The sequence below is a fragment of the Rana temporaria genome, chromosome 2, assembly GCF_905171775.1.
Source record: "Rana temporaria chromosome 2, aRanTem1.1, whole genome shotgun sequence".
NCBI classification, from domain to species: domain Eukaryota; kingdom Metazoa; phylum Chordata; class Amphibia; order Anura; family Ranidae; genus Rana; species Rana temporaria.
The window spans coordinates 112,172,636-112,189,110 of record NC_053490.1 but is presented as its reverse complement, the minus strand read 5'-3'; the positions used below and the strand labels follow the sequence as shown (position 1 = coordinate 112,189,110).

Genomic DNA, 16,475 nt, shown 5'->3' with positions numbered 1-16,475 from the left:
CAGCTTTACACCATGTGCCTGGCCGAGGGCAGCCTCCCCGCCTCCATGTACCATGCCCACTTGACACTGATTTACAAACCTCCCAAGGATCCCACTTCCTGTGCCTCCTACCGCCCCATTGCATTACTAAATACCGACTTTAAAATACTTACCAAGCTCCTAGCTCTTCGGTTATACCCCATGCTGCCCACGGTCATAGACTCCGACCAGACGGGGTTCATGCCCCGGAGGTCTACGGACGTTAACCTCAGGAGGCTTTTTACTAACATCAATACCCAACACATTAATACAGGAACGAGGAACGTAACCTCGTTGGATGTGGAAAAGGCTTTTGACACGGTCGAGTGGCCTTTTCTATGGGAAACTTTGCGTCGGATGGGATTCCCCCTGCTTTTCATAACATGGCTCCAGGTGATCTACAAGGCCCCCACTTCGTCGGTGCGTCTGGGTGGTGGTTTATCCGTCCCTTTTCAGCTTTCTCGTGGCACTAGGCAGGGTTGCCCTCTTTCCCCGACCCTTTTCGCCCTTGCCATCGAACCGGTGGCGGAGGCTCTCCGTACATCACCCCATATTAGGGGGCTCAGGGTGGGTCTGTTGGAGGAGAGGGTGGCCCTATACGCAGACGACATGCTGCTTTTTCTGAACGACGCGGGCCCCTCCCTGCAAGGCGCGCTAACTGTCCTGGACACATTCGCCCCGGTCACCGGCCTCAGAGTGAACTGGTCCAAATCCCTCCTGTTCCCGATAGACCAGGCGGCCAGATCTACCTCCCCCTAACAGCCCCCTCTGCTGGGTAGATACATTTAAATATCTGGGAGTACATGTCTCTGCCCTGGCCTCTGACTTTATCCCCCTTAATCTCTCCCCGGTTCTAGTAGAAGCTCAATCCAAGTTTAGGGCATGGGGCAACCTACCTCTATCGGTCTGGGTAGGGTAAATCTCCTCAAAATGAAAATTGTCCCCAAACTCATTTATTTCTTCCGCCACTCGCCGCAGTGGGTGCCTAGGTCCTTTTTCAATAAGTTGAATAAAAAATTTTCCTCCTTTATTTGGGGGCCCTCCCCGCCGAGGTATAAACTAACTACGTTAATGAGGCCACGGACGCAGGGTGGGATGGCTTTTCCAGACTGCTACAAGTACTACCTCGCTGCCCAGCTGGTAACGGAGGCTTGGTGGTTGCGGCCGGATGGTACAAACGCCTCCACTGCCCTTGAGGCTTCGGTAGTTGGCTCGCTGGAGGCCCTCCAGCTTTTGCTGTTCCGGGGCCCCTGCGCGCCATACTCCCTGACCCCCTCCATGCTCACCACCCTGCGGGCGTGGCGAACCGGTCTCGCCATTGAAAAGTGTAAGCCCACTGAAATCTCACCCAACGCCCCGATCTGGAAAAACCCTACCTTAGCCCATTTCTTTTGGTTACTAGATACCTTTGCGTGGTCGAAGTACGGCGTGAAATTAGTCTCCCATATTGTGCCGCAGAACGTGCTGAAGCCTTTCACCGTGCTCTCGTCCGAGTTTAATTTACCTGCCCGCTATCTTTTCAGATACTTTCAATTGTCACATGCCTTTTCAGCTCAGTTCCCTCTATCCTCCTGCATCGTGGCCCAGTCGGAGTTGGAGAGGACACTTAGATTTGACTGTGTTGTGAAACTCACCTCGCACCTGTATTCCTATCTACTCTTTGTGTCCCTCCCTCCCCTTGACGGACTGCGATCCCGGTGGCACACTGACATCCCTACATTAAATACGGACGACTGGGATGAGGTATGGGACCTTCCCTTCACTACCTTGGTGTCAGTTAGAGACAGGTTGGTGAAATACAAAATTGTACATAGGGCATACTTCACCCCCTACAGGCTACACAAAATGAACCCCCACGCACTCCCAGGAGTGCTGGAGGTGCGGCGCACCCCCGGGTGATTTCGCCCACATTTTCTGGAAGTGCCCAGAGGTGGTACATTACTGGGAGGCGGTGCTGGAATTGACCAACAAAATTGCTGGGACACAATTGCCTCTAAATATGGAGATATGTCTTCTGGGCATAGTGGAGAACATTGTCCGAACCTCAGCCAAATGTACTTTAGTTAGCCTGCTGCTCTTCTACGCCCGTAAAAACATTGCCATGCATTGGAAAAAACCTTCACCCCCATCTCTGGTGCAGTGGCGGCGACTGGTGAACGCCAGCCTTCCTCTGTACAGAGACACAATCGCGGATGCCCACAGAAATACGATAAGGTCTGGCGGGGCTGGGTGGAGGAATCCGAGACTGCTGGTTAAAACATGGTTGTTGGGATGACACCTGCCGCCTTCCCCCAGATTCCCCTCCCTTTTTTCCTTTTTTTTATATGAATGCCGGTCATTGTATGTATTATCCTGACAACATGTATACACTGCAAGGATCAATGTTAACCTGTTATATCAGCTGTCTCCCCTTGAGTGCTGTACAGAGTTGAGCTGTTTATGTCCTGTCTTGTCTATTGTTTTGTTTTTTGTGTTAAAAATTCTTCAATAAAAATAATTAAAAAAAAAAAAAAAACACTGCTCCTGAAAATATATATGTTTTAATCGATACATGTCTCCCAGGGCAGTACTCAGACCCCCATACCTCTTTTATGGCCAATTACTTGCATATAAGCCTTCATAATGGGCACTTTTGATTTTTCCTGTTCGGCTCCCATAGACTTCAATTGGGTTCACCATTTGGGTTAGAACGAATCCCCTTTTCAGGAGTTCTGCTGTGACCCCCAGAACAGGGGGGTGTTTGGCCCAACACTAGCTTTAACCCCTTCTCTATACTCTATCCAAAATGATATACATTAGATACAATGGTTAACGAGACATCAAAAACCAGAAAAGTTACCCCTAAAATGGAAATTACTGTATATATATTTAATTATTAATTTCATTCTTTATTTCACAAATAAACATCTAATACATGTTTGTCCCATGATAATCCGTTTACAGAACATGCTGAGCTTTAAAATAGGAAAGTCCAGCAAGAGCTCTCCGATTATTCTGGCCTCTTCACAGTACAGCCTATTCACAACATTGTAGCAAATCAATAAAATTGTTAAACATTACATTCGTTCCTAAAGTTCATGTTAACCCAATTAAAAAGAAAAACAAGTGTTTTGTTGTAAACTGTATTTTTGTAGTCCTGAACATAAAAAAGAAAATATAGGAAAACACATGCATTCTCTTTAAAATGGATTTTTAGCTTATCTTATGTTAAAAAGGGTCTGTTCTGTTTGCTGACCTGTATTTGTAAAAAGGCCACACAAGGAAGGGCAGAATGTTAATAACACAAGTGACAAGCTGACCTGTTTCATTGTCTGGTCTCTTTTGCCTCAACAAACATTATACTAACATATAGAATGGGTGCATTCTCCGAAATTCCAGTCCATTTCACAAAATAGCCTCCTGGAATGTGTAGAAGAAACAGCTGCATTTTTTTTTTTTGTGATAAAGTGATATTGTCAGTCACTAGATTAAACCTCGGGGTAGGCTGTGGCGATATAACATTTGCCCTTTCCATAGGTGTTCTTGGTCCATTCATAAGTTCGAATGGCTATTTCATGTCCATCCATAGAGATTGTACACCTGCAAAAAAAATATTGAGAGATAATTGGTATTTTGTTTAGTTATTTCTGGGGCAAGTCAAGAACATTGGTCATTTTTAAAGTGGCTGTAAACACTAACTAGATGACGTTTGTTTTTTACATACTGTCACCAGTGCAATACCGTGTCATCATATGACTGGTGTAGCAGTGATCAGGGATATTGACTGGTGACAGTATGTTAAAAAAATAATTTTAATTAAATTTTTTTTTTTTTCTGTTTTTAAAAACATTTTTTTCTTTTTGCACAATTTTTTTTTCACATACTTTCATCAGAGTAGTTCAGTGTTACTATAGTGACACTGTACTACTCTGTAAAGGTGATCAGGGATTTTTTTTTTTACACTTTGATTGCTGTTAAAGTAATTATCGCTTTAACAACATTGTTTTGAACTGTCATTAATGGTTTCAGTCATAACAGCTGTGACTACTAGTGATCTGTGGTTGGCTACAGCTAACCACATGGTACAGGGTGCTGATTTGGCCCAGAAACCATGTAATAGCTGTGGGCCAATTACAGCATCACAATATTAAGCACAACTGTTAAGAATGAAACCAATTCATATCAGTTGTGTTAACACTGAGATCATGTTATCACATAGCGATCATGTGACATCCCGGCCGCTCAAAGCGGGCAGTTACCGCGAACTGCAATCCAAGGGGAAAACCAGTGTGTATGTGCCAGGTGATGTACAGATACAGTAAAACTACTGTGGGCGGGCAGAGAGTGGTTAAGCACTGCATATCACAAACAATTGCCATTTTTTCCTTTATTGCCTCTATGGCCTTGTACACACGACCGAACATGTCCGCTGAAACTGGTCCACGGACCAGTTTCCGCGGACATGTCCGACCGTGTGTACGGCCTAGTGGACAGGTTTCCCGGCCTAGTGGACAGGTTTCCAGCGGACAAAAGTTTCTTAGCAAGCTAAGAAACTTGTCCGCTGGAAACATGTCCGTCGGAAATGTCCGATGGTTAGTACACCTAATCGGACATGTCCGCTGGTCCCAGCGTCCCAAAATCCCGCGCATGCGTCAAATTGATTCGACGCATATGTGGAAGCATTGCACTTCCGTGTTTGAGAACGTTGGTGTCTTCTACGTCACCGCGTTCTCTGTCCGTGGGGATTTTGGTCTGATGGTGTGTACACACATCAGACCAACGGACAATTCAGCCTTGGAAACGGTCCGTCGGACATGTTTCATCGGACATGTTCGGTCGTGTGTACAAGGCCTATGAGTGACGCAGACACTTCACTAGCTGTCAATTACCAGATCTTTATTTTGATTGGCCGGTACTCAAGCCCACCAGGTGCCTATAGCTTGTTTGCATCCCTTTTTGCATCTCAGTGCTGCTGATTTCCTCCAGCCTTTTTTAGCTATTGTCTGTCTACATGCACTTGCTCCAGCGTTGGCTCCAAATAATTGCTCAAGACTAGGCATTAACTTGGGTTCAGTTCAATGTTTGACTGAATCCTGGAGGAAGAAACTGTCAGTTCCGGGTTAATTAAATGTGGTTGGGGTATTCCCTGTCCTGCAGCTGCATGTACACACAAAAGCAGGGATGCTCATGACATCATGGATCTAATATGGTCACAAATTTGGGCAGTAACAATTCAAACAGAATGTAAACCTAATAGGATATTAGTCTCAGCGTTCCTCATTAGGCCTCATCCACCCAAAGCCACGGCTGCTGCACCTGTCATGCATTGAAATGCAAGGGAATTCTTAAAAGTGTCTATATGAATTTCTCCCAATCTGGATAGATAGTAAATTTCTGTTAACAAACCCTGTAATAGGTCATGAAGAAGGGGGTCAAGTGTGAAATTGGGAGTGCAGAAGGGTCCTTGGGCTGGTTATAGATGATTATTTAAAAGATTTGACAAGTGTCTAACAAATATTTAGCAATTGAAATGATGACCTCTTATGATCACCCTGAAATCACCCTGAAAAAGGGGGGGTCATGGAAAAAAAATGATAACCTCAACACTCTAGGTCAGTGGTTCTCAACCCCTCTAGTGCCATGACCCCTTGATAAAATTTACCAAGTTGTGGGGACCCCCAACAGTAGAATTTTCATAGCATGGGTTGTCAGCACCTAAGGCCGGACAAGTAATTTGCGCCCCTAGCCCACGGACATTTAGGGCTTCTTAAGTCCCTTACACTTGTACAGTATTAAAACCCCTTCTGGTACATTTTAGGAGTGCTGGCGGGGAGTTCTGATCAGCCAGCTTAGGTGCTCTTGATCAAGATCATCTGCTGATCTGAGAACTGTAGTGGGGACTTTAAATGGCAACTCTAATCACAGGTAGTTTTACTCACTGTGTCTCCAGCTCTGTGGTGTCTCGCAGCAGTGACCCCTATGCCGAAATCAGGAGATAGGGTCTCCTCCAGTCACTCCAACTTCACATTTCTCACCAGTCAGCTGACCTCTAGTCTCTGCCCCACAGCCATGCCGTGAACTGAATGGGTGGGCAAGGGCTCCAGGAGCAGCCCAGCTGGATGGCTGCAAAAAGTCAGAGTACTGCGGGCTTCAGGAACAGCCCAGAATTCGGTGACCCCCGGCAAATTGTCATTTGACCCCCGAGGGGGTCCCGACCCCCAGGTTGAGAACCACTGCTCTAGGTGCACAATGTCATTGGAAAGTTAGAGAAATAGCAGCTGTTAGTTGCAATGGTTTTTGTTGGAGAACATTCGTTTCTAGATGGTCATCAGGACTGGGCCTAAGCAGAAGAAGAGATGCACACGCCTTGAGTGCCATACTGCGGGGGAGGGCACAACTGACAAGGGAGCTTCTACTGTCTGTATCACATGACCACCTCCAGCACTGTGCAAGACTGACTTGTCAAACTAACAGCTCAATACTTTACACCAGGGATGTTCAAACTTTTTTCAAAGAGGGCTAGATTTGATGAAGTGAACATGAGTAAGGGCCGACTATTTTGCCTGACATTCTTTGAACCATTAAAATTCAGTCTAAGTGTGTTCGTCTGAGCACTAATACACTGCCCAACAAGAATTTTCTTGCCTTTGTGGCTGTGTGTGGTGAAGAGATGAGCTCGGGCATTTTATTTGGATATACTGTGTATATTTCTTTTGTGGCTCCAACGAATCCCAGAGCACTGCTCAGGACTAAGGATGAGGGTGGGGGCGTGATATTTAGATATACCGTATTTATCAGCGTATAACACGCACAGGCTTACCATTGCCATGAATGCAGCCTCACACGTGCCATAAATGCAGCCTCACACGTGCCATCAGTGCAGCCTCACACGTGCCATCAGTGCAGCCTCACACGCGCCATCAGTGCAGCCTGATCAATGCCCATATGCAGCCTTGTAGGGCAGAGGGAGGGGGGCACGACGAGTGCCGACAGATTACAAACAGGAGAATCTCTTGTTTACTCTGTGGCCTCTTTAATACAAAGTCCCGCCTCCTATGATAGACAGAACCATCGTCCAATGGCATCCCAGGAGACGGGACTTCCAATACAGATGCTGCTGAGTAAACAGGAGATTCTCTTCATGTAATCTGACGATGCTCGTCCTGCCCCCTCCCTGTCCCCTCCAAGGCAGCGCCGATAAATACGGTGTATATCTTTTTTGGCCCTGGGGGCCACAAACAATATATATCCAAATCCCCAGGGGGGCCATATTAAATCAACAAGGGGGCCGCATTTGGCCCGCGGGCCGGACTTTGGACATGCCTGCTTTACATAGAGAAACTGGGGCTCTGCCTGTATGACCAGCAGGATTTTGCTCCCCTGTCAGTGGGAAATATGGCTGCTCTGTATTAGGAGCTCAGTGTACTTCTGATAAACAGTGCACAGCACCCTGATGTCATAGAGCTCTGACAACTACACAGGAAGAGCTGAGTTCTCCCTGTGCAATCTTCATAATTAAGCTATCATTTTGACAGGTATACAGGTGACAGAATAATATATTTGTAGTTGACTTTTTTTAATTTAATTGACTGCTTTACCTTAGCTTTTTTAATCCTTTTTTTTATATTTTAAATTTGTTTTGTAATGCTGAATTAAAGAGCTGGGGAGGGTGAGAGCACTTCTGCTGCCAAAGGACCTTGGTCTCAAAACTGATGACGATTATTAGAAATGTTTTAAATACTTGTTTTGAATGTAAATGTATTATTATCTATCCATTCAAGGATGGCAACAGAGGCAAATTGAATTTAGTAAATTATATAGAAGGAAAAGTATTATATTGTTAGACTTACTTTTTACCAGGACGAGCAATGAAGCACAAGGAATACATTGCAAAGTCAAATTCAGGGCTTGATCCAATGAACTGCGAGCCAACCTCTTTTAAGAAACCATCCCAATGAAACTGCTTACCCAGCACATCTGGATACGTTTCCCACTAGAAAAGAATGAAAATATGTTAAATATATTTAAGATCTCTTTTTATAAACGGAGGGCCATATTTATGATGCAGAAAATGAACAGAGACCAAGCTGAATCTTTTTCTATAGTTTAAATCATTTTAAACAGTGTTTGCCTACTACCATATTCATCCACATCACCATTACCATCATCAAGCCAACACCAGATCAAGTCACAATGCCCGTATTTGAGTATTCTGGGCCAGGTTCACAGACAAGATACGCCGGAGTATCTGCTGATACTCCGGCGTACTTTCAAATTTGCCGCGTCGTATCTTAATTTGTTATTCACAAACAAGATACGACGGCATTTGGCTAAGATCCGACAGGCGTACGGCTTTGTACGCCTTCGGATCTTAGGATGCAATACCTTGGCTGCCGCTGAGTGGAGTTTGCGTCGTTTTCCAGCGTCGGGTATGCAAATTAGCTTTTACGGCGATCCACGAAGGTACACGCGTTCGTTACGTCGCCGCTAGTCGGTTTTTCCCGTCGCAAAGTTAGGCCTGCTTTTTCATGGCTTAACTTTAGACGAGCCATGTTAAAGTATGGCCGTCATTCCCGCATCAAATTTCAATTTTTTTTTTTTTTTGCGTAAGACGTCCGGAAATACGAAAGTACGTTATGCACGTCGCCATTCAAAACATTACGTCGGGCGACGTCATTTCGAGCAATGCACGTCGGGAAATTTTGACACGGAGCATGCGCAGAACGTTCGGCGCGGGAACGCGCCTAATTTAAATGGTACACGCCCCATTTGAATTAGGCGGGCTTTGCGCCGGACGGCTTTACGTTACACCGCCATAAGTTTACAAGCAAGTGCTTGGTGAATCAGGCACTTGCACTGAAAACTTGCGGCGGTGTAACATAAAGACGATACGTTACGGCGCCGCAGTTCTTTATGAATCTGGCCCTCTGTTCTTTAATGCCAAAGCCTGTTTGTCATGAACCTAGTAGAGCTCACTGTAGAAGCAGTTCACTTTCTTAGATTGTCTGGAGTCACTTTATTACATTTTAAAAGGAGTTGTAAAAGGAAAAAAATGTTTTGCCTAAAATTAATGTTGGCAAGGTAGAAAGACAGATTAGTGTAATGATTCTGTTAAAAAACAAGTAAATACCTATTCAATTCCTTCATCTATATCACCTCTGGCGTTCTAGTTTCTGTTCTCTCATTCACTTCCTGGTTTGCGGCGCTCATTCATGTAAGAACTACATTTCCCAGTATGCATTGAGGCACGCCCAGTAATTCACACCTCCTTGAAGTCTCTAACACGTAGAGAGTGTCCTGCCGCACAGATGTAGTTCCCAGGAGGGGGCGAGCACGTCACTAACCCCCGCAGTAAAGCCTCCCTTCACGGTGGTGAGTAACAATCAGACAAGCAGGAAGTGAACAGAACAGAGAATGAATAGAGCAACTTCTGAGCAAAAACGAACAATGAGGAAGTGAAAAGAGGACTGTCTGCAGGTAAAGGATGCTTATTATGGAAAAAAAACTTTTACAACCCCTTTAACTTATCCACTTTTTGTTCTTAGTATTTAGTGATGTATTTTACATTCCTTGTACTTATATCTGTACTTATATTGCAGACAGCAATTTTGACACCTCTGAAGAAGAATCTTCGAAACAGGTAAGGTGTCATTTGTTATATTTCTATATAGTAATACCAATGTTGCTATATTTTCTATGCCGCAAAATCTGTGTCTTCAGTGAAATGTTTTTACTCCTTTTGTACCAATAAATATTACTTTTTACATTAAATTTTTTAATCAGTATTTGATGATTCTTGGATAGTGCCCACATAGTTCCAATCCCAAAGGGCCATTCTTTTGTCATTATATATTAGGGATGATGGCATAATGCTAATTCTGGCTAGAGTTTCTGATGTATCTTCCAGGAAAAGAGATCTTATTTTGGTATCATTGGTGCACATTTTTTTTAGATCATTTTTTACACACAGGGCACTCTTTTTCTTTTAGGGAGTGCTTGGTGGAAGTTTTCTTTCTAAATATTGGAATATATGTTTGTTATTTACTGGCTTTTCACTGTATATTACTTCCTAGGATTTCTTCTTGTCTACTCTTGGTGTGGTTATCTGCTGCCAAGATTTCTTATTTCTATCTGTGCATTATTTTCTGCCATTCATTGGTTGTCCTGTTGGGGTGCTGTCACCATCTGGAAGTGTTACAATATTTTTTAAACTTATGTTCAAGCTGATCTTTAAGCATTGGTCTTATGACTAAATTACAGGAGTTTGAGTAGCACTAACCCTTTTAAGCCTCGTACACACGATAGGTTAACCAGAGGACAACGGTCTGAAGGACCTTTGTCCTAGGTTAACCTGTGAAGCTGACTGATGGTCCATCGTGCGTACACACCATCAGTTAAAAAAACGATAGTGTCAGAACGCGGTGACGTAAAACATGAAGTTTAATGCTTCCAAGCATGCGTCGACTTGATTCTGAGCATGCATGGATTTTTAACCAATGGTTGTGCGTACTAACGATCGGTTTTGACCTATCGGTTAGCAATCCATCGGTTAAATTTTAAAGCAAGTTGACATTTTTTTAACCGAAGGTTAAATAACCTATGGGGCCTACACACGATCGGTTTGGACCGATGAAAACAGTCCTTCAGACCGTTGTCCTCTGGTTAACCTATCGTGTGTACGAGGCCTTAAAGGGGGTGTGTTTCAACGTTCTTACATTTTGAAACTTTGTTTTTTAGCTTGCAGACACCATATCACTTGCATCTGATGAAGTGAATATACGCAAAATGCGTAGAGTCTATGAAGCACTTGATTCTGTATATTGTACTAGCATTTTGCGAAAATTCAACATGAGTGTCTTTGATCAAGATTTACAAATACAATTATAAACTGTCTGATTCCTATGTTCACCCATGCTAACTTCCAACAAACACATAAGCACCCCTGAAAAAATAAAATGTTATCCATTTGCCTTTACCACCTTATAAATAATATACATTTGCAGAGTGAATGACCAAATTATCACGATGAATGCAGACAAATACACGTAGATTGGACTTCTTTTAACAAATATTGCCTTAAATGTATTGCATTATATGACTCATATATGATGCATATGGGTTTCCTCCAAGCCAGTTTTGTTTTATTACTTTGCATTTTGAAAAGAAGTAAATAATCAGTCATCTTGACAAATCTTTGATCAAAGAGGTCACAATAACTGTTTGGTAGGGGGTCATAGTTAGTGACCTCTTCTCATCCCCTGCATCTGGCCAGGGAAGTTCTATTATGACAATGAACGCTCTGAATTTAACTCAATTTTTCCATTCAAACAACCATATCTGAAGTGTCAACAGGACGATATGTTGGCGGCTAATAATTAAATTGTATCACAGCCATTCAGGACAAAATCTAATTGTTGTGTTTGCTCTGCTTCTGTTCTCTGGGTCTCAGGGATGGCTTGTCATACAGGGAATACTAAGTATGTTATACTGCATGACACACTGCTGGCCTGAAAGGAACATTAGCATCTCATCATTGCTTCCAAAGCCTCATTTTGTACGCCTCAAACTGAATCTGTTTTATGTAATTTGTTTATCTAAATTAAACCAAGGAAAAGTAAATCTATACATTGGTACATTTTTGAATGAACTTTCGTACAAATACTTGTATGAACATATGAACGTTTTTTTGTACATTCGATGACTGAACAAATGTTGTTCGAAAGTACTGCAAAGTTTAATTTGCTTTTAATAAATTTGTAATTTGATTTTGGAATGAATATTTTTTTTAGATCTGAAAACTACGTTCACTGTTATAATTTTTACTGGTGACTATTAGCTAGTAGTTAGATCTTTCCATCGCCTAAGAAAAATCACATATGTCTATGACAGTGTTTCTCAGCTACAGTCCTCAAGGCACCCCAACAGTTCATGTTTTCAGGATTTCCCTCAGCTGTTGTAATTACTAAGGCAGTGAAACGGATTAAATCACCTGTGCAAAATGATGGAAATCCTGAAAACATGACCTGTTGGGGCGCCTTGAGGACTGGAGTTGAGAAACACTGGTCTATGACTTGTTAAAATACCCTAAGCTAATATGGCCATAGCCTTTCCTGTGATATTTCCTGTTTTACCTGGATACAATATCTTTGGGCTAATATGAATATGCTAGACTCTGTTATTCAATGGGTTCTGTACTTAAGGGGGTTGTAAACCCTCAAGGTTTTTCATTCTATGCATTAAGGTGAAAAACCTCCTGTAATGCAGCTGCCCCCCTTTTACTTACCTGAACTCGAACACCAGCTCCAGCCTGATTGGATAGATTGATAGCAGCACAGCCATTGGCTCCCACTGCTGTCAATCAAATCCAATGACGCGGGAGACAGGGGCGGAGCGCAGTCCTATTGTCTGTGTCAATAGATGTAGCAGCAGGACACGGGAGCGTGTCCGCACTTGTCCCCCAAGGGAGAGCAGCTCTCCAACGGCGCACTCGAAAAGAGGAGGAGCCAGGAGCATGGCTGAGGGACCCCAGAAGAGGAGGATCGAGGTCACTGCAAAACCATCTGCACAGAGGAGGTATGTATAACTGACATGTTTTTTTTTTTTTTTTTTTTAAGAAAAAAATTAAGCTTTAGATATCCTTAAGGTTATCTTCTTCAAGAACCTCTGGTGAGCTGCCCTGGCGAGTAGAACATTTTGTGTTACGGTATTATTTGCTTTTTTGTTTGTATGACGACCATCTCCAGTGGCTGTACTTCAACCAAAAATGTAATGTATATTAGTTGCATGTTCTTTCTCTTAATACAAACTAAATGATAGGAATGTATTGTTTGAGAAATATTTGCTTCCTTCTCCTTCATCACTGTCGTGGAAAACAAATGTTGATTTGAACCCCACTAACAATTTGAAGATTGAACGAACATTTTCAAATGAAATTCTACTATTGTATAGCCAGCTGTAGGGTCTTGCCTACTGCAACCAACTGCATTGTTTCATGTTTATTGTTTTTTAAATGTAGAGCTGCCAGTAGTTTGGTGGTACCAGTCATTAATTCAGAGACATTATTTTATTAAGCCCTGTTAGGCCTCGTACAGACGACCGGATCTATCCGCTGGGATTGATCCGCGAATCAGTTCCAGCAGATAGATCCGGTCGTCTGTACGTCCGAGCGGACATTTCCCGGCGGATAAAAATCCAGCCGACGCATTCCCAGCGGATAAAAATTTATCCGCTGGGATCCAGTCCAGCGGACTGATCCGGTCGTCTGTACAGACTCACCAGATCAGTCCGTCCGCTCCCATCCCTCGCATGCGTCGTAATGATTCTACGCATGCGTGGAAGTGTTTACCTTCCAGCGTCGCGCACGTCGCCGCATCATCGTCGCGGCGACGGCGTGACACGTGACCGCGGATGTTTTCCGCACGGATTTTGATCCGATGGTGTGTACAAGCCGTTTCCAGCGGATAACCCCTCGTCTGTACGAGGCCTTAGAGACGTATATGTCTTTGTCATTTGTTTCTCAATGTGGAGTTACATTACTGAATGCAGTATTAGCAGCTAGGCAGCTAAGTGCTGCAAGACCTATTGAGGGAGATACAATTCCTCCCTTGTGCTGGAACCTGCCCATTTTAAATGTGGAAATCTTGGTACTGAGATGCATGTGTGCATGTACTGCAGCACCAGGCTTAGTTGTCATTGACCAAACTTGACTGAAGGAGGCTGAGACTACTGCGGCTAACAGAAGAAAGAGTAAACTGAGCCTGAATGAGTATGGCCACCCACCAGGAAAGGAAACAAAGAGTTAGACAAGTGACCCACTTGAAGTTAAAAGAACTACTTGCTTGTCACAAATTACTAATTAGCCATACAGTCAATCTGTAAAAGGGCAGGAGATGGAACTGAAAGGTATCCTCGGGTCTTTCTATTGAAAGTAACAACTGACTTTAAAGGAAACCTATGCTAAGGAAAGAATATGGGCGGCCTTTGTAGACCTCTTTCTGATAATGCCACTTGCTTGGCTGTCTGTGGTTTTACTACTCTCGGAAATACTGACACAGAGCAAGCATGAAGATCAGGAAAGTGGAGTCGGAGCTCCTGATCTGCATGCTTGATCAGTAGATAGTGATTAAAAAAGTAGTGAATTCACTGGATCAGAATAACAGACAGCAAACTGATTTGTTCAGAAGGAGAGGTCAGCAATGGCAGCATTCATTGTAATTTAGTACATGTATTTTTAAATCTAGATAATCAGTGATGGATGGTTTATTAATCTGCATACCAAATGCCTATAGTAATTTCCGGACATTTGGTAAGTAGTTTGAAAGTGTTTAGAAACTGATGAGGAACTGTACAATGTTCTAGATACATACCCAGAAAGCAACAAATTATAGTATGGCCCTGTACACACGATCGGACAAAACAGATGAAAACGGACTGAAGTTCAGTTTCATCAGTCCAAACCGACCGTGTGTGGGCCCCATCGGTCAGTTATCCTTCGGTCCAAAAATGTTGAACTTGCTTTAAAATTCAACCGATGGACGCCTAACCGATAGGTCAAAACCAATGGTTAGTACGCAAAAGCATCGGTTCAAAACCCGCGCAAGCTCAGAATCAAGTCGACGCATGCTTGGAAGTATTAAACTTCATTTTTCTCTGCACGTGTTGTGTTTTACGTCACCGCGTTGGGCTCGATCGGCTTTTTAACTGATGGTGTGTAGGCGCATCAGACCATCAGTCTCCTTCATCGGTTAACGGACCGTTCTCATCGGATGGACCGACTGTGTGTACGCGGTTTTAAAGTTATCAAAACACCTGTAAATTTCCTAATATCGGCTTGCTAACCCATCCCATAATTTGAATGGGGCCTGCTGTATTGAGCCCAGGAGTGACTGATGCCCATGGGAAGAGTGACTGATGCCCATGGGATACCATATGTGTCATCTTATTGGTTGTCTGGAAATGAGTGACCATCAAATGCTGGCATGTATATGATCACATGTATTTATTATTTAACTGTGCAGTGAACAGTTGGAATGCTGCTGAGCTAGCGGTTAACTGCAATGATTAAATCTGTTTACCCAAACAGGGATGTAATCAAAGTGGGCTAATCCATATTATTTTAAATGTTCTCTTTGGATTGCTGGTTCACTATGCTGGCAAACTGTTCCGTTCAGTAAACTGTTAAAAGGGTTCCCTTTTTTAATTTATATAATAAAAAATAAAAAAAACCCAGAGGTCATCAAATACCACCAAAAGAAAGCTCTGTGTGAAAAAAAAAAAAATTATATAAATTTTGTTTGCGTACAGGATTGCATGTTCACGCAATTGTCAGTTAAAGTAGCGCAGTGCCGCATAGCAGCAAATGGCCTGATCATGAAGGGGGTAAAACCACCCGGAGCTGCAGTAGTTATATTTATAATTTTAGCGATATTATGTGAATTGTCTGTTCTCATTTAAAATATTTAAATTCTCCCTGTACCTCCAGAAGAAAGTGGTTACGTCCGCAAAACATGTAAAGGAGTAAACATTTTGGAGTTTGTGTTTCCCAAATGCAGAGCATACTGGCGCCTGCTTTTTGGATCTAATTTTGGGAAATCATCCCTAATAATGCAGCAGGGTGCAATTTCTGTGCTTTGTTTTTAATTTGACATTGTATGCAATATTGTTTTTGTTATAATGTAATAAAATTGTGAATCCTTTAGAAGTAGTGTGTCGTGGATATGGGGTACCGCTTGTTTTTTTTTCAAAAGGATAATTTCTTTGTATTGCAGATAATTTAATATCCCAGCTTATTCAGAATTATTTATTTAGAGTAAAAATGAATGCGACTGACTTTCCAGAAAACTGTTCTTTACACACATAGCATAGAGCAGTGATGGGGAACCTTGTCACCCCAGATGTTTTGGAACTACTTTGCCCATGATGCTCACCTACACTGCAGAGTGCATGAGCATCAAGGGAAATTAAGTTCCAAAATATCTGGGGTGCCAAGGTTCGCCAATACAGTGGAACCTTGGTTTATAAATAATGCGTTTAACGAGCATTTTGAATAACAAGCAACTTTTTTTAACAAAAATTCTCACTGCAAAATTAGCAGAATTCAAGCTAATGGGGCGAGCAGTACCACATTTGGCCAGAGGTGCGGGGGTGCCGGAGCAGAGCCGATTGGAGCCTTTCCGAGTTCAGTCAAGCTGTCCCCAAGCATTTCCGAGGCTCTCCACCTCTGGCCACATGTGGTATTGCATGCCATAGAAGTCAATGCGGAAGGAATTATCTTTGTTTCCATTGACTTCTATGGGGAAACTCGCTTTGATATGCGAGTGCTTTGGATTATAAGCATTCTCCTGGAATGGATTATTCTTGTAATCCAAGGTTCCACTGTACTGGTATGGAGTATGTGCCTGTGAAAATTAGAAGGCTACCTTTAAATTTGTCTTAAGCACTGCTAGTAACAAAGTAACAGAAATAGAATACTTCATGAA

General features: G+C 43.0%; 1 protein-coding gene across 1 annotated transcript in view; it reads right to left on the bottom strand.

Moving 5' to 3' along the window:
• Window positions 1-2,881: 2,881 nt before the first annotated feature.
• The window catches only part of ENDOU (endonuclease, poly(U) specific), a 74,040-nt gene continuing 60,446 nt past the window's right edge, over window positions 2,882-16,475 (bottom strand). Inside the window, exons 11-12 of the mRNA XM_040340768.1 lie at window positions 7,848-7,990; window positions 2,882-3,597 (exon numbers count right to left, since the gene is read on the bottom strand). Of these exons, the coding sequence (XP_040196702.1) occupies window positions 3,486-3,597; window positions 7,848-7,990 (255 nt within the window). The 3' untranslated portion in view covers window positions 2,882-3,485. The remainder of the gene's footprint in view (window positions 3,598-7,847; window positions 7,991-16,475) is intronic.